Source organism: Aphis gossypii, chromosome 3, assembly GCF_020184175.1.
Source record: "Aphis gossypii isolate Hap1 chromosome 3, ASM2018417v2, whole genome shotgun sequence".
Taxonomy (NCBI): domain Eukaryota; kingdom Metazoa; phylum Arthropoda; class Insecta; order Hemiptera; family Aphididae; genus Aphis; species Aphis gossypii.
This window is the reverse complement of record NC_065532.1, coordinates 36,971,411-36,993,645: the sequence shown is the minus strand read 5'-3', so window position 1 is coordinate 36,993,645 and position 22,235 is coordinate 36,971,411. Positions and strand designations below refer to the sequence as shown.

Below are 22,235 nucleotides of genomic sequence, written 5' to 3'. Positions count from 1 at the left end.
ACTATTATTATTATTATTATTATACACAAATCTAATACGACTATAATACGCGCGCTATACCACCCGTCGCCGCGCGCCTCAGCCACCGACGTCTTGGTCGTCAGGTGTACACCGTGGACGTGGCGGTGCGGTGCGGCGGCGGCCGTGGCGTCATTGCCCGCGTGTAGTATTTTTTTAACTAGGTTAGTGTAACGCCGCCGCCGCCGCGTGCGCGACTCCTACCAAAAAGGGGGACCGGTTCCGCCGCGGAGCAGGTAGAACGCCGTCGTACCTATATACATTATAATAAATATATACACACCGCACCAGTGTTTGTGGCGTAAACGCGTACGGGTGGAAGAGAGAAGGTAGGTATAGGTAGGTAGAGAGAAAAAAAAAAAAAACGCAAGCCGCCGCCGCCGCCGCCGTGCCTCCTTTCCATCCCACCACGGCGGCGGTGCGCTCGGTCCGTGGTCGTCGGTGCCCCACCCCGCGGTCTCCCCCCGCCGTGGACCCCCTGGCCGAGGCCCCGCGCTCGGTCGGACCGCCGGTGCACGCCGCGCATACGCGTCAATACACTCGGTGTGCGCACAGTATCTCGCGGACGCGCCGGACGTGGATTTATGCCGACGAGCGGCCGAAGACGTTGACTTTTTCGACAGTATATACACCTACCTTTAAACACACGTACCTCGACTACTATATACCGAACGTCCGTACCGCCGTCGAACTACTCGTACGTTTTTGGCGTTTTTATTTTTATTTTTATTTTTTTTTTTTGTTTTCGGTGCGATCGCAATTATTATAACTGTCGAAGTTTTTCCACGATAATATCAATTTGTATTTTTTGTTTACTACTGTTCATATATTGTAATACTATTCGAGTGCGGTGGTGAAGTGCGACATAATATTATATTATACGAGTGTGTCTTGTAATCCAGCAGTGCGACCGTCTTCGGCTGACTTGTATACTCGGCGAATATATTATACTCCTACCGCGATTGTTTACGAAAAGCCCACTCGATTACTTTTGATTGCTGTAACAGTAAGCTCGATTATTTTAGACTTAAAACATACATACGCTGTAGTGTCATATAAAATACATGGTGTTCCAAACGTCTGCGAGCTTATAAAAAGCACAACTTTTATCTTTGCACACTATTCCTATATACTCGATAATGATTTGTAATTTTCTTTGTTCGGAATTTCCGACTCCAGAAGTTTGGAACACGTTGTATGTTTATTTTTAATTAGTAAAATGTCCCTCGGGAATTATCACTTCCCCGTATGCTTTCAACTTCCTTGCGATAGTTCCCTTTTTGTATCCTTATTTTATGGTCAATTCACACGTAGGTTCCACGAAAAATCCGAGGCCGATTTTTTCTGTCTTTTCAGGTGAACAAATTCGAACATTTTTTTTTTTTTTTAATTATGATCTGTAAACAAATATGACCTTGTGAAAAATAGCTATTGTTTTTTATAATTTTTCTCGGGGTGAATGACCGTCGACGAGGACTCGCCCTTTAATGATCAACAGGTAAATTCATCAAAAACTTTGGATTACAATTTTTCCGTCGGTGATTTAAAACACATTCTTCCGGATCTTTACTCGTGACCTTACAAACCAAATATTGAACTTATACACGAAATACAAATTCTTTCGTCCAATTGAATTCCCTATATATTAGCGCGTTAAACATCCCTGTTGCATGAGTATACCACTTTTTTTTACATTTATTCGATGGCTGATACCTACATATACTTACCAGTTACCAATATTAATAAAAATATGTTTAGCACGAATGTACATATATTACATATATATAATATATACATAAAAAAGCTTCCATTTGTATAATAACTATATATATAATATATATATTTTTTTTTTTCATTGAATATAAATCCAATATAGGTACTTATTATATTATGAAACAAAATAATAACTACATTAGTCAGTAATTTATGCGATTACTAATATTTTGCTTTTGCCCGGAGACTTTAACGACTGAATTCGTTCAATTCTAAATTGTGTTTTAAAATATTTGTAACTTTTACATAAACGCTTCAAATTGATCACACGCTGTTAAACTGTTTACCATATCCATAAATGTTGGTAAAACAAAAGATGCAAATTTCGTCTGTCAATTATTCATGTGTCCCGCAGTGTTACGTAGCTAGTATTTATATCATTTTATTTGTATAATATATCCGTGAGCGAACAGACTACTCTTCGAAAAAAAATTGAATTCAGACCTAGGGATACGTAACATAAATTAGGAGGTGCTCAAATAGCCAACATATTTGACTTCGGGGACAATCCGTCAACAAAATACATATTATATTATAATAGTCTACTATAATTAACGCGATTTTGGTCGTGTTTGTATAATATAGTTGTTGTGTTCGGCTTCCCGGACCTAGGTTCTCGCATCAGCAGGTGACATTAATATAATTATTAGCGCTCATATAAGGTGATGTAGATAAAAATCTTCACGAAGACTCTTTCATCCGGTTTAGATTTTGGTTCCGGGAAAAATCGTTTATCTTCATATCAATTTTGTTCCAATTGTCCACAGTATCTATACCTATGTTTGTCAATTTTTAATTTTAAACTTAGTTATAAATGAGTTTCATAAATTAAAATAAGTATATATTTATGAATAAAATATTTATATTATATATCTGTACGTTTATTAAGTAAAAAAAAAATTTTTTTTACATAATAAATATTGTTAAATAATGTTACACTTCGGAAATTTAAAGCAAAATATTTTGAATATTGTTGTCTATTAATTGGTTTAATATGTGGATGATTATGTACAAACAATTAAAACCACATTAGCTTTGTATTGTTACTAATATAATTTTGTCGAATGGTTGAGTTCTAGAATTATAAGAAGAATAAAAATCATACTATTCGTACTCATGCGTCTCGAAGTTATGGGCCAGTGGGTCGAACGGCTGACCACTGTCGGCCAGTGGTTTCTATTATGTGCGCTCCGTTCGATTACAATTTGTGAATTAAATCTTTAATTTATCTTAGAACAATTCATAATATGCTATTGATATATTTAGTAAATAGTAATATTAAATGTTTATACTTGTTGCAAATAAGTTAGATTTTTTCGTAAATACAATTTCATGCTTGTAGTGGATTGTAGAAATTAGCTAATTTAATAATAATTTTAATTAATTATACAAATATATTTAATATTACTTTAAACAGTATTACTTACGAATGTTATTATTATTACATCAATTATTGAACCATTTAAAAAAAAATTATTTTAATTAGTTTGAGAACCAATTGAAGAGTAGGTGTGTATACCGTTATGTTTGTTGAGAATGTGGCACGTTATATTGTATATATGTGTATGCCGCGTTGAGGTACTCACCTCGCGCACACACACAAACCATAGCCGTAACCAAGTGTTATCAATTTATAATATACTTCATTCATTAACATTATACCCAAAAAGATAAAGTATTATTGTGATAAGTATCATGATTAAATTTGTTTATTATTTTTCTATGATTTCATACCGATAGTCGAAAAATGTTTTGGATTTTGTAGCAACATTCGTGAAACTCATTAAAATTATATTTGCTTCAATTTGATTAAATTATAAATATTTAAGGACAATGTTCAATGTTGTAAAATGTGTTACAATATATTGTCCATATTTTAATAATTATAGGTAGGTATTATAGGTACTAATAAAATAAAATATCATTCAACATTCTTACCTATTAAACATTTATTCTTTAATATGTTTTCCCGATTATTTACTAACGTACGTTTTATACGGCCCACAGGTTTTTCTATACAGTAGACGATTTAATCATCTTTTAATTAATGAAAAAATATCTAATTATAACGGAAAAATTTTCATTAACAAGATCTAAAATTAATGTAATTAATTCATAAGTTACTGTGGTTTAATATCTTATTTCTAGAAAAATAAAATATAATATATAATACATAGGTAACTAACCAACTAATGCGATGTAATGCGTTCATAGTGTTCATACACAATATTGTAATAGCTATTGAGCTTAATAGTATGGTCTGATTAAGAATTGTAATTTTGTTAAAAAATTAACAAATGATAACTGAATTAGATGAATTGCTGTTCCTAATGATACAAAATAATTATTCCAAAACTATATACGGTATGTTCTAAAAGTACCGTTCGCTCACCAGGAGGTCACTCGAAGTGGTAAAACTTCTTTAAACAAAATACGTTGTTCAACAAAAATCGGGTTTTCGTGTATAGAAAATCATAAAATAATATAGGTAATTTTGGAATTGTATGTATTTATGTATGTATGTGTGTATGTATGTATGTATGTATGTATGTTACCTACACGGACTTCATTGAAATTTTTAAATATTAAATTCTGTATAGTTCTATGCAAGCCAAACTCCTTAATTACAAACCTTAAACACTACTTTAACTGTTACTTTACAATCAGTTAAATATTTTTAAAATCATTAAGAACATAATATACATAAAATCATTACCTATATACTTAAGCCGTCTTGTTTTTGCACCGACATGTTTACAAACCAATAGATTTGGTGTGTTCTATAATAATATATACATTATACGCATACAATTTAGTTTATTATGTTATATACACTTATAATACCGATGTCCAATAAATTTGTAACTAATTCTGTTTCTGTTTTTAATTTGTATCTTTCAGATATACAAAGAAAATAATATTAAATCTGTGCTTTTTGAAGATATATATATTGTTTAAAATACATTCACTGTATATTTCATAATTACCGATACAACGCCGTTAAACAACTTTAATGTTAGTAACATAGTAATATGATAAAGAACACATTACGTATTATTCAAAATTAAATAATCAAGTTATATTTTTAAGTCAATTGAAAATTCTATAATCTTCTCCAATTTTAAGTGATATATCAGTATAGTAGTTGAAACGTTTATCAAATTATTTATTTACTATTGAACTTATACTTTACACTATTTACGATCCTCGTCATGTATACCGTATACGAATATATTATCCTATATACGGCTGTATACTACATATAATATATATAGATATTGTATTCAATCAATTAAACCCTCGCGGTTTTTAACAAATATGCAATTCTCATAAACATAAATCATCTATATGTTCATTGTATAATATCAAATCAATTAATTAATTGTTTGCGATTAATAAATAGTATAGTTATATTATATAGGACTATACGCGTATATAATATTATTATATAGCGTTTATCGCAACCGCACGTCCATACAGTATATAATATTATACAAAATGGATCGTAGACGGATACCTAATATTATAATAATAACAATTATAATAGATATCTACGTGCGGCACATTTGTGACGAAAAAAATGGTCTTTCTATTATGCGTCAAAAACTTGTATGTGTCTAGAACGAATCGTAAGTGATTATAGTGTTTTGTTTTAGAACGCGGCACGTGAGGAGGGAATTGGTGGGAAAGCCTCGGCGTGTAAGTCGGGAGAAATGTACCTATATACGAGTGTGTGTGTGTGTGTGTGTTTCGTGAGCGAACAAACGCGTGGTTAGGATAGAAGAGGAGGAAGTACATGCGGACGATAAAAAGTGACAGTCCGGATCGTCGGCCAAGCCGCACGCGAACCGGGTTACCGTGTCATAAGTCTAGCCGGATGTTGTGCGAGTGTATATACGCGTTTACACATATATACGTATATTCTGCTGTACACAATATACTGCAATATATGTAGGTACATATACTTTATCATATCCTGACCGTATGTCGCGTATAAGTACGCATATAATGAACAGATTCAGTAAAAGTATTCCTTCTCTTCCTCCCTCCCACTTATTCACTATATAGTCACACCACTGCCGCAGTACTTCCCATACGTCCATAATATATAATATTATATGTGACCGTGTAGTTAGATATACAAAACGTATTTATCTACATGGTATATAGGTATTATATTATATACTCGTTGTATAGAGTAAATGCTGCGGTATAATATAATATATATTATTCGCTCGACGATACCGCGATGTTGAACGCCTGGCGAACAACGGTCACAACTTACAAGTGGCTCATCCGGACTGGTCGCCATTTTATATATTGTCTCATCTACATTGTTATTTTTTCTCTCTTCTTCTCAATGACGTCATTATACTAGCGTATATGTATACGTTGCGACTGTATGCCTTTATGGGCTTTATGCGGCCGTGGTTGTCATGTCATTATAATACATCCGAACGTGCGGGGGCCATCGACCGACATTATTGTGCATAAATCTATTTGCGGAGATTATATTACTTTTTCACAAATTCTTTACGAATATTTTCAACGTTTTCAATATATACGCCCGCACGACACTATCTATATACAAACCTATTATTCATATTATAAATTTATACCCATTCCGTCGAAACTCGTTTAGGTATATTATATATACGAATTGTAGTCTGTAGGTAATTGCGCGCGTAATACTTTTTTCGTCCACAACGCATCGTTCCAAAACCATCACTCGTTGTCGAGTCATCACGAATATTTAGAGCACAAATAGGTCTCGTGTAACATCGAGTCTCAAAATATACATAGATACACGTAATCAATTAATATATTATATATTTATGCCTCATGCGCAATTAGTATACACTATACATAATAGGTTTAATAGTTATATATATTATGATAATATCGATAAACGTATGAATTGATTCGTCATTTTACTTATAGAAATATATGAGGTTATAGCAGACCATTGTCGGTTATATTATATATATATATATATTCATTTTAATTAAAAATCATTTAAATTATTAATTGATATCAAATTTAAAGATTTGAGTTAGGAACAAGTATAGTAATTTTGAATCTTTATTATTACGCGATGTACCTATATGATTAATAAGTATAATGAGTGGGTAATAGGTCCTACTACAGTAGACACAATATAATATCCTGAGTCTTAGAACGCAGCGGGCGTTGAAGTCTTTAAAATAATTACTTCTGAATAGTAAGTATAGGTATACTTTTGTAGACTTATAATGACATAGAAAAAAATATTGTCATTCATAATTACGTATTGGTTTTACATTGTGATTGTGCAGTTATAATAAGTATGTATACAAATAATGGTACGAATTTTTTTCAGATATGTTTTAACAATTAATAATTCATTGTTAAAAAATTGTGAATTTATATTCTTTATATTCAATTTATATACACTATATTTAATATGTATGTATGAGAACCTACAGTTAACATTACGTACCCATTCAAATAACATTCGCACTAATTTGAATCATAAAATTAAAAACAAGCCGTATCCGTATTTTATTATTTTCCACATAAAAATTATTCTATATATACCTATAGATACTATATTTTGTCTATGGTTGTATTATTATTATTACCTTTGTGGCAATTCATATCTGGGCTGTTTCACGGTTGAACTGTATCCAACGGGCCCGCAAGTGGGTCAATGCTTTTTTCCTTCAATTTTTTTCCCCGCAATCGATTGTCCGGATGACTGGTGACAGCTCTGTGGCGTCGGCGTATCGTGTCATTGTCTCCGGTCGTTTTTTTTTTTTACATTCGTTAATCATTCTATTTAGTCTATTATTTTGTCTGTATGCATTTGACAAACCGTTTGAGGAGTGCTGTTTTTGTTTTTTGTCATACGATGAAAATCCCGATTTGTAAGCGGAAACATCTCTGCTGCACCATCTATTACTCTATAATAAAGTATACTATCGATGTATATTTTTATATTTGACCTGTATTTTTTGTGTGATAATATAAATAGTGTATTTTTAATCAAATAATATCGATTCGACCACCCTGTATGTATATGTAACTATTGTAAAATCCAAATATATAAAATTATTATATGACATACCTACCTATATATAATGTATACCTATATACTATACATAATATGTTGATAGTTAGTCATGTGTATAATGTATATATATATATATGTATTTTACAAGTGTCAAAAACATATAATAGATATAATAAAGTATATTGCGCTCAATGCCGAAAATTATTTTTAAACAATAATGACGCCAAAATTATGAACACTTTAACGTGTAAGAATATCAGATAATTGAAAACCGGACTAGATTGATAAAAAAGAGAAAAATTACCTACACTGTCCATGAATTTATTATTCACAGTAGCAGACAATGAGAGGTGTTGTGTATATAATATATATATATATATACAGTTTGGAATGTCCAAAGAGTTATGTAATTCGTAACTGACTCACTGACGACGTCGTCTTATGTCGTCACATAAAAAATATTATTTTTGGGACATTTAGGTATACGCACTAATTATACATTACCTATATAACTATAACTTATAGGTACCTACTATATATACACCAATATTCGTATAAATGAGTTACCTAGATATATAGTTTTTGTTTTTTCTAACGAATAAAAATATAAATATCTGTATTTTTTTAAAAAAACGCTTATCTGTGAGTTAAATTCATGACACAGATATAATAGATAAAAACAATAAGAAAAAAGATTTTGCGGTTTATTGGGGTTTTATTTATTATTAACTATCAAGGCAATAATAATAATATAATATAACGGTGGCTGGATTTAACCTCATCAGGTTATTGTATTGTCTCAATGTCTAATTATTCAGTTACGATAGTTACAACACATGTTTATTACGTCGACAAGTGTATATACGTATACAAACACTATTAACCATCAAGACAATTTTCTCGTCTGATCAATTGCGCATGAAGCGTATAATACACCTAGCACGTCGATATAGACCCTTCGAGCCTTGGGAATCGTTTGGTATAACGCGTCTGCACGGCCTTAGACGTTTGACAGTACACGCATTATAGTTTCTGTACATAGGTATATACCTTCCCGACGAAGCTTAAGGTCTCTCTCTAGACGGTGTATATACACATCAAAATTCTTCACTATTCCGCGACGAAATTTATAAATAAATAAGATAATTGTCCTTTTTCCGAACTGTGCGTGGGGTGTCCTTCGAAACATATTTATATAGCGCAGACAAATTATCCCGTTACGAACGTACGGCATGTGTGCGGTATAACTGCGCAGCTGGAGTAGCGAATCTGTAGATTGGCAAAACCTGCAGGGTGGTCGTATACGTTTTGGGAGTAATAATAAATTATATTATACATATATACGTAAGCCGATCCTTATTCTATAAAATATTACGTATAGTTATGCACTTATGCACAATAAAGTAATCCGTACCGTTACAAATTTAAGGGTAAACGTAAGTCGTAACGCAACAAAAATTAGGTTGTTGCGTACGAGGCGATCGGGATGACGCGGGATGTCGAAAATCGATGATATATCACACTACCGATTGTATATGGTAAACGTTATTATTATATAACTACTATTTTACTACCTGCCACTACCGAGAAATTTGGGTCGAATCGCCACCGTTCACTATGGGGGACTTATCGAGCCGAGCCCGCACGACTCTGCAGAAAGAGAGAGATGCGCACCGATGAACATATTATATATATATTATAATAGTAGTAACAAAAATTTTCTTTTTTTTCAAACTGTTGTGTACCCGAAAGAGTAATAAAAACAAATATATATATATATATATATATATATATGTGCATATGTATTGGTACCGTTAAATTATTGGCTGGTGGCAAACCGACGGCAGTTATGGTGTATACTACATATACGACACACACACATATATATATTCGTTTCAAGGGTATACGTATTACACTCGTAAATATATACGACGTTGATAAATTGTTTTGCACCGCAATATAAGTGCGACAAGCACTCCGCAACGTAATAATAATAATATTGCACGTGTCCAACGAAAATCGCTTTGTCGTCCGACCGATTTATATATTATATACATATGTATGCTTATTGTTCTGGTCCATTTGGTATTATTATTATTATTATTATTATTATTATTATTCTTTTAAACCGACTTCGAGTTTTCGCCACAACCTACACACGTTCCAAGCGTATGTCCAAACGCAGTGGGCGGTTTGTGTGTGTACATATTATATCTACAATGTGTTAACACCCGACTCGGGATCGGACCTTTTTATTGTATCATATTTGTTGTCGATGGTCGTTGAAAACCGTTTTGTTTGCGATCGAGTACGTACACTTACCCTCTAATATAACGTGAATTTGACCCGACACCGACAACTGTAAAAACGACTGTTCGCGAATGGCACAAGCAAATTATAAAATATAAATTATCTCGGAACAATACCTGTTTAACGATTTTTAAGACTATGAGAGTCGCGATAATGTCTTTTACCATTCCGACAACCTTTGTATACATCACGTTTGGTTAGGTGTACGATGGATGCGTGTATAAATATGTTATAAACATGTGTATAATATGATGGACACATCTTATTATTGAGGTAACTCGAGGGTCGGATTTATAACATGTAAATTCCATCTGTACATTGTTAGTAATATGAATTCAAAAAATATTTGAAAAAAAAAATCAAATCCAAACAATTAAAAACAAAATAAATAAATTATGACTAAATTTACTATTAATTTTAACATTAAATTTAAAAAAAACCTTGTGTTGTAATTGAATTTAGTTTTTTTTTTTTTAATTGGTCAAAAATAATATCAGAGTTAACGTTTATTTTACTGGTCAAAGGTCGGTAGGTAATAATGTTTTACATGTTTTTCACGGATAAAAGACATCATTATTACTATGGAAATTTACATACAAAAAGGTACAATCGTAATGGAATTTACATAATATGCCCGTTTAATAATATATTTGAATTCTTACTAAATCATTTTATTTTACTAAAAGCATAATGTAGACACAGTTTATAGAGTATCATTCGGCTAACTGTTTGAATATATTTTAAATCATTATAACAATAATATTTTTTCCTCCGATTTGGTCAAAAGCATGAAACTACCTTTTTATTATGTATATGAAAAAGTGTCTGATAAATAAACGGGAAAAATATCTGTTCTTCTATGATTATATTATTTTTATATACGATATTTTAAATACAATAGTACCAAATATGAATATTTTAAAATAAATTTTTTTCAACAGTTAGTTTCTCCTTTTAAATATTTTTCTATACTTATCTATAAAAGTATACCTTTTGATTTTTCCGTTACGATAGCGTTGATATAGTTTTAAGTATTTTTCACTAATTGTTGATTTTCTTTCTGGTGGTATAGTATACCAACGTTCTACAGTGATGATTTTGTTTTATCAACATTGCAAACAGGTTGCAATAATAAATGTTAACGTGCATTACGATAAGAACAAATATTTTTTTCCATTTTCAAGATATGTTTTCCTATAAAGAAATTTGACCAGACATTTTATTTATAATTCTTGTACACATCATCATACATATACATCTTTTTATACAACTATACCTACTTACATATGAATGATAATACGTATACATGTAGTGTAAACACGTTTGTATATAATATTATAATTTTTAGGTGTATGAGTATAGATACGTAAATACGTCATAATACTTTGGAACACTAACGCTTATTGCTTCCTTTTAATTTAATACATTATAATTTTTAAGTATACGCATTTATTGAACAATTGTTATAATATATTTGTGTTTTTTGTTTTTTTTTTTTATGTTTTTGTTTTCATTCTTGCCGTCTTTGTTGTTGTGGTGCACTTCAGGGCAAAAATCAACTTCTGTCACAATTATTTCTGTCGATCCGCCGCATCAGTGGACCAACAGCATCAGCGCCAAGTACGGTGCAATATTAGAGACAATTACACATTACGTCGCCGACGACTAAAACTGCCATAGCCGATACCCAACAGCCGTGGTATTATGAGATTTTCGTGCGTGTCGGTGTTTCATCGGTCGAGATGAAATCGTCCGACGACGACAAGCACTGCGTCGGTCCTCGCAAACGACAAATTCCAACTGATTCTTGGAAGTGAGTATTTTGAGTCAATATTGATTTATTCATTTACGATTAATATATTATGTAGGTAATATATTGATTTTATTTTTTCCAAAGTTTTTTATATGGGGTTTTTTCCTCGGAATTTTTACCCATTTATCATTTTTAAAATATATGTTCACTATAATATAAAAAATTATAGTTGATAATAAAAATATTTGTTTACAACATATAGGTACACAATATTATTTTACAACGTTATTCAAGTTTAATATTAGACCATTAAATATTAAGACAATCACATTTAGGCATGAGCTGAATTTAAAGTATAAAACAAAACTTAATTTATAAAAAGAAAGATCTAGGGGGTTATCAATCATCACTGCTCATCTCTCTTAAAGATGCTTTTATGATGAGTTTCAACTGAATTTGATGTGTAATTAAAACTAAATTAAACAGAATCAATAACATATGGGTTGTAAATAATAATAATGCACATTCACCATATTCGTTCAGTAGGTAAATCTAATGTAAATAATTGATTCCATCGTCCATCGAATAATAACTAATAATCATCATTACAGAATGTTATAAAACTAATTATTTTTTTTTATGCTTGAATAAATTTAATTTTTATGGTAGACCTACTTTTTGAAGTACCTACAATAAAAATGTACAATTATTAATCTTTTACTGATTCGAACCTTATAAATTCTAATTAACATTATCATTCTAAATATATTAGATTTATACAATTATAACACTAACATTATTTAGGTTAGTAGATTATTTACATTATTAAAAAGATAGCTAGACCTAAAAAATTGGAATGTAGATTGCAGTGTGTATCTATATATTGTAGGTATGCACAGTGGTTATTATAATCTAGTGCATCTATACATAAAGTAATACTTCACATTCAGACGCATGTTGTATATTTGTATTAAATACATAATTAAATAGTCTGATTACAATTCGATTAAAAGAAAATCTAATGAAATTAATGTGCAACAAATTTTTATTCATAAGTTATATTAGCTATGATTATTAGAAAACGTAATATTGTACAATATGAAGTTTAAAAATAAAAATAAATTGTTTATTTTAGTTTATAAATTATGTATTTATTCAATAAAAATTTAAAAAATATTATATTGTTTTAACAAAAATATCAATCTGTCCGTAATAATTTATTAATGAATTTTAAATAAATTGTTTAATAGTTTCGTAAACACGTATTCACGTTTTTGGTTAAAATTTTGATTTAGTCGGTACTTTGGACGATCAAAAGTAAATATTCTTAAAATATAAAAAAAAATTAAATCAAAACTGTCATTTTTACTCAAAACGACAAAAATCGTATTTTTTGTTTCTTTGTTTGAATTCTAAAGTAAATAAAATGTATCTACAAAATATTTGTTGATAAATGATTAAACTAAAATATTGAAAGAAATAAGACAATTTGCATATTAGGTACGTATTTTGTAGTTAAAAAGGTATGATAATTTTGATTGAAAACTGAGGCTTTGAAATTTAATACAATATTAAGCTATAATAGTTCTTAGTGTTCTTACAGAAACATAACAATTTTGAAAAATTTTAAGTCCTAATTTCAACGAAAAATTATGATTTCAATTATTTTGTTGTAATTTAAAAATTTTATTCATAGAAACTAGAAACTTTTTGATACCGCGTATATTATTATTATGATTGTTTTAAAAAATATTTGTATTAATTTTAAGCTAACTTAGTTAGTGATAATTAATATTAGGTGTATGAAATAATATTATAATAATTTAATTTAAACGAATTAATGTTTGCGAAAATTAGTTCAAATTATCACGATGATAATATAGTAATATAAATAAATAACAAATAATAAAATAAGTTAGGTATATCGTTTATCAAAGTGATAAACCGTATTTAATCAAAATATTTGTTCGTATGGAATGATTTATCGTTGAATTCAAATTTAATACATCTACTACAGTGAACTACTCAATGACAATGTACATTCGACGCCTTCAGAGCAACTTACCCAGTTTTTACTAACGGTTTCAGTATACTGGGAAATATAAACATTTAGGTAGGTAAACGGCAAACAATCTAATGTCACATTCCCAAAACCACATATGTAATATGTTTATATATTTATATACATAATTATACGGTAAAAAACCGACCGCCAAAGCCATTGACTGCTTCTATTCTTCGATTCTACCTACGAACAACCGTACTTGGTCCTAAGTCATATATACCTAAAATCATATTATAATGCGCATTGTAACAAAAAAAAAGGTTCTCAAACATTTTTAGGTATGTCTAGACAGGATGTTTTAAGAATCGATTTATTTATGTTACAATGTTAATCTTATACTCTTCTCCGTTTTTCAATTCCGAATAATGTACTGTTATTATATATTATATATAGAGGCAATACACACGAATTCTACGAATCCCGATTCCAGAAATTCTCATGGGTTAATATTAAAAAGAATTTTCAAAATCTTTAATTTTTTAAAATTCACAATAATTTTTGCATCAGTTTATAATTTATCTCTTACACTCGTAAATCGCGTCATTTGCCATAATATACGTATGCTATTATTTTATAGTACTCGTATATTATATTATTTTAATATAATGAATCGCTTTTCAATTTCATTATAACTTCAAAGAAGAAACTCAGTCTCTCTCCGTCTAAAAACATAATATTATCTTAACTCGTGACTATATAAAATTTCACTGATATTATTCATAATTAAATTATTATTAATTATTATAAACAAATGTTAACCATTAATTTAAAGAATTTCTTAATTATAATTATAGAATAATATGTGTTATTACTAATTACATCGTGCAACAAAAAATAAAACAGAAAGAAAACATGTAATTTTCAAAATAAAATACTAATAAGTTAACTATGTTACCTAGGTATATCAGTTATAAAAAATCTCACAATAAAGTTTATTTTTATAAAAATTTGGTTTTTTTCCGATTATCGATTACCTCACAATTTGCATCGATCGTGCATATTTTCTTACCAGTTAAATAAACATAATATGAGGACTGATAGGTTTCGATAGACTTTTATTTTAATTTTGTTCCTATAAATTTGAGTAATACTTATCGTAGACAGCCAGTAAAAATAAAACACAGACAGACAGGTAGGTGCATACACCTCGGTAATGTATAATTCATATTTCATATACCAACATATATATGTAGCATTGTAGTTGTATAGGTATGCATGTATCTTGCGGTCACCAATTGTTATTTTAATTTGTCATGTTTATCGATTTGTAAATCTACAGACGATGTGTATGAATATGACGTATTTACACCGTTTGATCAAGTAAACCTTAAATTCGTTTCAGAGATCTATACTACAAAAGAAAACGCGAACACAAAATTGGCAACAAATTTGTACGTTTCAAACAATTGTACTTTCTAGTAGTTTCGATTTTATCACCGTGAGGTTATTATAAAATAATAATAGTACTACATACTATTTAGTATTATATCAAATAATACACCTTTGCTATAATACTTAATTTTTATCTGTCAAAAATGAGAAAATATAATACTTGAATTTTAAGCTTAAACTATATTTTATTAAAAAAAAAAAGGGATATATAGTATTAATAATACAATACACCTAAATCAAATTAATTGGAATCAGAATAATTAATTTTAGTAAGAGAAAAACAATCTGTTTATTTCATTTAAACTGTAAACTATAATGGAACTCGTATAGAGTTTAATGAACACAATAACAAATATTGGTGTTGACTATTTACCAAATGTAAATCGTTTATGTTGACAAATATTGAAACCGTCTGTACAAAATCTTTAAAATTGTCCACAAAATATAACGATACAGTAGGTCCGATCGAATTAAACGATACATATAAATAACATATCATCATTCGTATCGCTCATTTTATCGTACTTATTATACATATACCTATTACCTATATAACACACATGCATTATAAACAAAAAGGTTTATTATCGTATGTTTATTATATAAAACGCATATGCATTTTTATTAACTGTGCGCTGGGGCGGTTTTTTTTTGTTGCAGGAGTGCTGGATGATAGTACCTGTCGGGGCGGCGAATCAATAGAACCACCCCAACTGGATCCCGAGTGGCTGAGGGCGGAGACAAGCGGCGACCCCGTTATGCGGCTGTCCAACGGCAGCGAAGCGACTACCGACTCAATGGTTGAAATGTTGCAATTCAACGAGCACTTCCTCGACGAGGACGGCACCAAATTCATGTTGAATCCCGCCGAGCTAGAAGACCTGCTGGGACGCGATCAGTACGCCGCCGACGGTTCACCGATCGCAGTGTCAGTGCAACAACAACAGCAGCAGCAACACCTCCACGGCGGTCATCACCACCACGGCCATCACCATCAACAGCCGAACGGCGTCGATCAGCCCAACACCAAGCCGACCGCGAATTTCGCCGACCTCAAGCCGCTGATGCCGTTCCACACGATCACGGAGCGCGTCAACATCAACGGCATACCCGGCCACCACTACCAGTCGATCGCGTCCAACAACCGGGTGGCCGAGAACAACAACAACACGGCCACGGCCAACAACAACATGTACTACCAAAACGAATACCTGGTGACGTCGTCCACGAACGCGGGACTGACCAAGTTCAAGGAGGAGGACACGTTCGTCGACAATCAGTTCGACGAGTTCGAAATGCTGATGGGCAGCCCGTCGTTCGGGCCCGACACAACGGTGACGGCCAGCGGCGACCACCCGGCCGTGGACGGTCCCGACGAGTGGCTGAGCGGCGTGGGCGACGACTGGACGTCGTACGAACACCCGAACGGTTCGCCGCAGGACAACAAGTCCGGCATACTGTCGGACGTCACCATACACGACCTGGTGGCCAGTTCCCAGTTTCCGGGCATGACCAACGGAAGTGCCGGCGGTGGCGGACCGGGAAACTATCACCAGCAGCCGCCGTCGTCCATGCAGAAACCGCTGTACCAGCAGCAACAGCAACAGCAGCAGCAGCAGCAGCAGCAGCAACAGCAACAGCAGCCCCGCGAACTGGTCACGTCCAACGTGCCGCCGCCCGCGCCCCGTCCGGCCGCCGCCGCGTTCATGCCGCTGCTCCAGAGCCGTCTGCAGAACGGGCCGGCCAACAAGGCGCCGCTCCAGGACGCCGGCAGCTATCACATGGACTGCGCGTCGTCGCCGTCGTCGTCCACCCCGTCGTACCTGGCGCACAGCCCGACCAGTCACGTGGTCAGCACCACCGACCTGGGCGGTTACATGCCGTCCGCGGCCGCGGCCGCCGCTGCCGCCGCCGCAGCCGCAGCCGCCGCGTCCGTCCACAGTTCGCGGCCGTCACCGGAATTCGCGCACACCACCACGCCCGGCCAGGGGCCGCACATGACCGCCAAAAAGTCGCGGAACAGGAGCGGCAAGTCCAAGGGCAGCGGCGGAGGCGGTGGAGGTGGCGGCGGCGGCGGCGGTGGCGGAGTCACCGCCCGGAGCACCGTGGTATACTGTTCGGACGGAAACGTGGCCAGGGAACGGACCGTGCACAACTGTCACATATGCAACCGCGGGTTCCTGAACAAGAGCAACATCAAGGTTCACCTGCGCACGCACACGGGCGAAAAACCGTTCCGGTGCGAGGTGTGCCAGAAAGCGTTCCGGCAGAAGGCCCATCTCATCAAGCACGCACAGATCCACAAGCGCAGCGGCCGGGATTGAGCCCGTCCGGCCTGTCCTGCGCCGGGACCGCATCAGGTACCGACACTGACTAAACAATATAATATACGTTTACGACGACGCGATTACTATATTATTTAAAATACGATGACGATAATAATATAACAATATAAAGTGTCCTTATCACTCGGCGTACTTTTACGTAAATGTCGCGAAACGTATATAGTCACGTTTAATAAAATGCATTTTGACCAAAGACTATGAACGATTCGATTTAATAATATTTCGGATTTATTATTATTGTTATTATTTTAATCGCGTCCTCGGCAGCGTACGATGGTTTTTCGACAGTATAGCGTATATTATGCCAAGTCATTTTATTTGACGTAGGTACCTATATTTATACTATGTACGTTTAGGTTTGAATCTCAACGAGATCGTGTCTGTCGAAATGGTAGAAAACCTCTACATAGACCTGATAATAATATTATGATCGTGTTTGTGTATAAGACGAAGAACGCGGGCAACGGTTTAGTTTTTAAAAAAAGTACAAAATGTAATTTGTTCGTGAATTATTGTATATTAATTCGTCTTTATTTTTATTTTTATTCGTATCACATCATTATTATTACGTCTTGTATTTGATATTATCATAATTATTATTTTATTATTATTAATTATTATTAATACGAATTATGATTATTATTACTATTTTTATTGTTATAACTTGTAAGTATTTTACATGCGTGGATCGCGTTACTGCACGTTCATGCGATTAATTTATATATATATATTATTGTTTTGTTTGTTTGTTATTTATTCGGTGTTCTCTGCCGCTATCACAAAATACTATAATTGTTTTGGAAAAACTTTATATTAACTTCAAACATGGTTTTTTCGTTCTCTTTACTAATTTATTTTTCGTGTCGATCGCAGAGAACACCTATATATATATTATGTAATGTAGTGTAGGTATTGATGTTAATTTTAGTGTCGAGTAGTCTTTTATATATATATATATTCACTTGCAATTTGTTGTTTTTACGAATCACTTTACTACTTGTGCTATTGTACATATGTAAGTTATTATATAATTATTAATTATTTATCAATGGGCGTAGTTAAAGATCGAATTTGGAATCGTACTTAATTGTTACGATTTCTGTGTATGTGTTTTTTATACATACGTTCTGAATTTTAAACGACCCTATTTTGTTTTGTACTTATTTATTTGTGTTTAATTTATTTAGTTTATTTTTTTATTCGTCAATTTTTTGTAACACCTGTATACCTATATATATATATTATAATATCTCAATAGTCGTTAATAATTGCTGTAATGGTTTTAAGGTTAAAATTGCATATTTATCGTTTTATCTTTCTATTGTTAGACCTACCGGTATACCTACATGATTTGTTTTTATACCTACAATAAATAAACACTAAGGATTAATTGTCAACAGTGTATTATAATATAATAACTCGATATTATTGTTTTTAATAATTGATCATTTTTTTGGAAAGGTGTATCAGTCTTCCGATTCTTATAGCTATGTTTGTGTGTGTTATTAAGAAATACAGAAATCCGTTGTAATATATAAAATATATATATTTATGAAAATATTTTTTCCTTTATTTGACAATACTCAAAAGTGAATATGATGCGGGCCATCTTGTACGATTGATGTCCTGATTCCTGATGCAAGCGCGGTATACATAGACGAAGAATACTATAACAATTTTAATGAAGTCTCCCTAGGTAAAAAAGTGATCACAGTATATAACTTTCTCTATTTTGTACGTATACATATAATATTTTGTCATAAATATCGATTTAACCTACTAGATTTTACTATATATATATATAGTCTTAAAAAAATCTCTATTTAATTTAAAGTATTTGTAAAGCTAAATATTTATACAAAAAGTCGCGCTATTTACTATTATTTATCATATTGTGATATTTCATTGTTTTTTTTTTAATTTCCTAATCTGAATCAGATAAATCATAAATCATATAAAATATATTGTATACTATACATATATTTTTAAAATTATTAATGAACGTTAGTTTAAAATCTAGACTTCATAGTAGTAGGCTGTACAGCGAATTTAAAACTTTGAGGGATTCAGATGACCTTAAAAAAATACTTCATTATTTAATATTTTAAACTGCTAAGTCATGTTTTTTTTTACTTGAGATGATATTCATAATACATAGAATCTACAGATCTTTATTGTAGATACATTATACATGAGTTTATATCATACAATATATTATCTATATTCAAACTAATATAATAAATACACGTAATTATATTGTGTCTAGGCCCAAGTGAGAGAGAAAATAAACCTTCGCCTCGAAAATGAAGATAAAATTATAACAATTTATTATTTAATGCGTTTCGTGACCTCGATTCACTCGATTGCGCGCGTTCCTTCAATCCGTGCCGAATCCACAATCTAAATCGGCAAGTGTATTTTTTGGCAGTTTATATTCTAATATTGTACCTAGTATATAAAATACATCATAGTTCCAGAGAGCACGTCTGCCAAGGCGTTGGGTGTAAATTCCGTGCACGGTTTAATCAACAGCGAAAATACGAGACAATTCACTATTGGCGATAATTAATGATGGAGGTAGATGTGCGTATTACTAATTGGCCTTAGTCGGACAAGGAATAAAACCACATCTCTCTTGTCGTTCATTCGCATAAAAACAAAGATATTTTATAATATGTCCTTTTATCGATCTCAAAAAACGTCCAGAAGAGTGGTAGGTCAGGTAGAAATTTAAATACATTTTCTGGTCTAAAAATATTATAGATACGATGTTTTATCGCCTACGTAGAACGATTTTTTATTTTCCTGTGCTGACCTAACCTAAATAATATTATGTTCATTACACCCATTTCAATTCATTGATTTAGAAGTTATAAGACCGAATAAGTCGATCGAACTCTTATTCGAATCTCTGCAGGTTGTGAATTACTGTGTATTAATCGAGAGTACAGTGGTTTTTAAATAATCGATTTTAATACAAAAATGTCGGCGGCTCTCGTGTCAGTATTGTAATAGGTAAGTAGCCAGTGCGTGTTCACGCCGCGCAATTTAATATCAATGTGTACAATGTGCAGAGTAAACGATACGCGGATATTGTGGTGGTCGTCGTCATCGCCGGAAACAAAAACGAAAGAAAGAAAGAAAGAAAGAAACCACTTTTACCTCGCCCGCGCTCCGCAGTAACCACGGCTAACGTATATATAGTAACACATTGACCCACTAAACACGCATCTCGTCACGGCTACGCGCATCGTGCGGTTGTCTTCGTTCCGACGACGCCAAATGAGCCGGATATAAAGACTGCAAGCATATACCTACACATGGACGTGTACTATAATATGTATATATATTCGCATAATCCTATATTGGAGAGAATGCGTGGAAGAGTGCACGTGAGTGTGTGTACTGAGTAACTATATAGTATCTGCGAAATCGCTGTGACTGTGACGAGGGGGCTGCGCCGATCGAAATATTCGCAAAATATCCACTACCAATATATTATATTATATTATTAAACTGCAGTAGACACTATACAAGCGAGAGTTTAAATTACACACACTGTTGTCAAAAAGACGTCTCCCAAAATCGTTTTGTTCCTATAAATGGATATTAATATGTAGCATACGTCGTATAAACTAGCGTGTGTGCACAATAGGATGTCGTACCCCATCCTGGCCATCCTATACATATATACGTATATAAATGCGTGTGGTGCGTATACACAAGAATCGGGTCGCTTTCCCTCGACCATAACACGTTTTTGATAATCGCACGTTTGATAAAAACAATCATAATGTAATAAAACACCATTCCTAGTCAACCAGTTTTTCATTAAGAAAACCTAAAAAGTATACTTACCACAATATTATACCATCCCTCCTCCCATCAACAATATTATATTTTACTTAAAAAAATTAATTATTATAAAATTACGCTAATATACGTACCTATTAATATCTAGGCGGTGGTGCGTGGAATTAAACTAATTCTAAAATATTAAATATCAAATAAGTTTGGTATACTTGGTATACTGATACTGGTTGTAGAGATGATGATAATATAACAAAATGCTGTGGGTTTTTGTCTAATCCACAATTGGATTGTACCAACTGAGTTTTTCAATGTTTTTAAGTAATCTGTTTATAAACTACCCGGGTAATGATTGACCAGCCATGCCCGTCCTCTTTTTTCCCTTAAATTATCTATATATTTTATTCAAATTCTGATTTTTCTATAACGTTAAGTGTCCCGTGGATTCTGCAATCATATTGTACTATTATTATTATTACACATAAATCATAAACTTAAATATCTCAAAAACTGGACATTAGAATTTCGATTAAAAAAAAAAAAAATTAAAATTTTCAAAAGAATCTTCTGTTCCATAATTTACGCATGCGCACATTTTTACTGCAGTAAAAAAGATTTTCATTCCTAAAAAAGAAGTTGGTTTTATTGTACTTGTCCCATCTCTAATGTTATACTATAAAATATCAAAATATAATTTAACCTACTTAAATATTCAAA

At 32.6% G+C, this 22,235-nt stretch overlaps 1 protein-coding gene across 4 annotated transcripts; it reads left to right on the top strand.

Moving 5' to 3' along the window:
• The first annotated feature begins 531 nt into the window (after positions 1–531).
• On the top strand, positions 532–19,268 carry LOC126550670 (ichor). Of its 4 annotated transcripts, none has more exons than XM_050202639.1 (4): positions 532–1,024; positions 11,701–11,966; positions 16,024–17,723; positions 18,065–19,268. In XM_050202639.1, the coding sequence occupies exon 3, from the start codon at positions 16,122–16,124 to the stop codon at positions 17,685–17,687; it is 1,566 nt and encodes a 521-aa protein (XP_050058596.1). In that variant the 5' UTR covers positions 532–1,024; positions 11,701–11,966; positions 16,024–16,121; the 3' UTR covers positions 17,688–17,723; positions 18,065–19,268. The 4 variants fall into 4 exon arrangements, with proteins under 4 accessions (XP_050058596.1, XP_050058597.1, XP_050058594.1 ...); XM_050202640.1 differs by adding an exon at positions 1,375–1,516 and having other exon boundaries at positions 16,024–19,268; XM_050202637.1 differs by having other exon boundaries at positions 16,024–19,268.
• Positions 19,269–22,235: the final 2,967 nt, after the last annotated feature.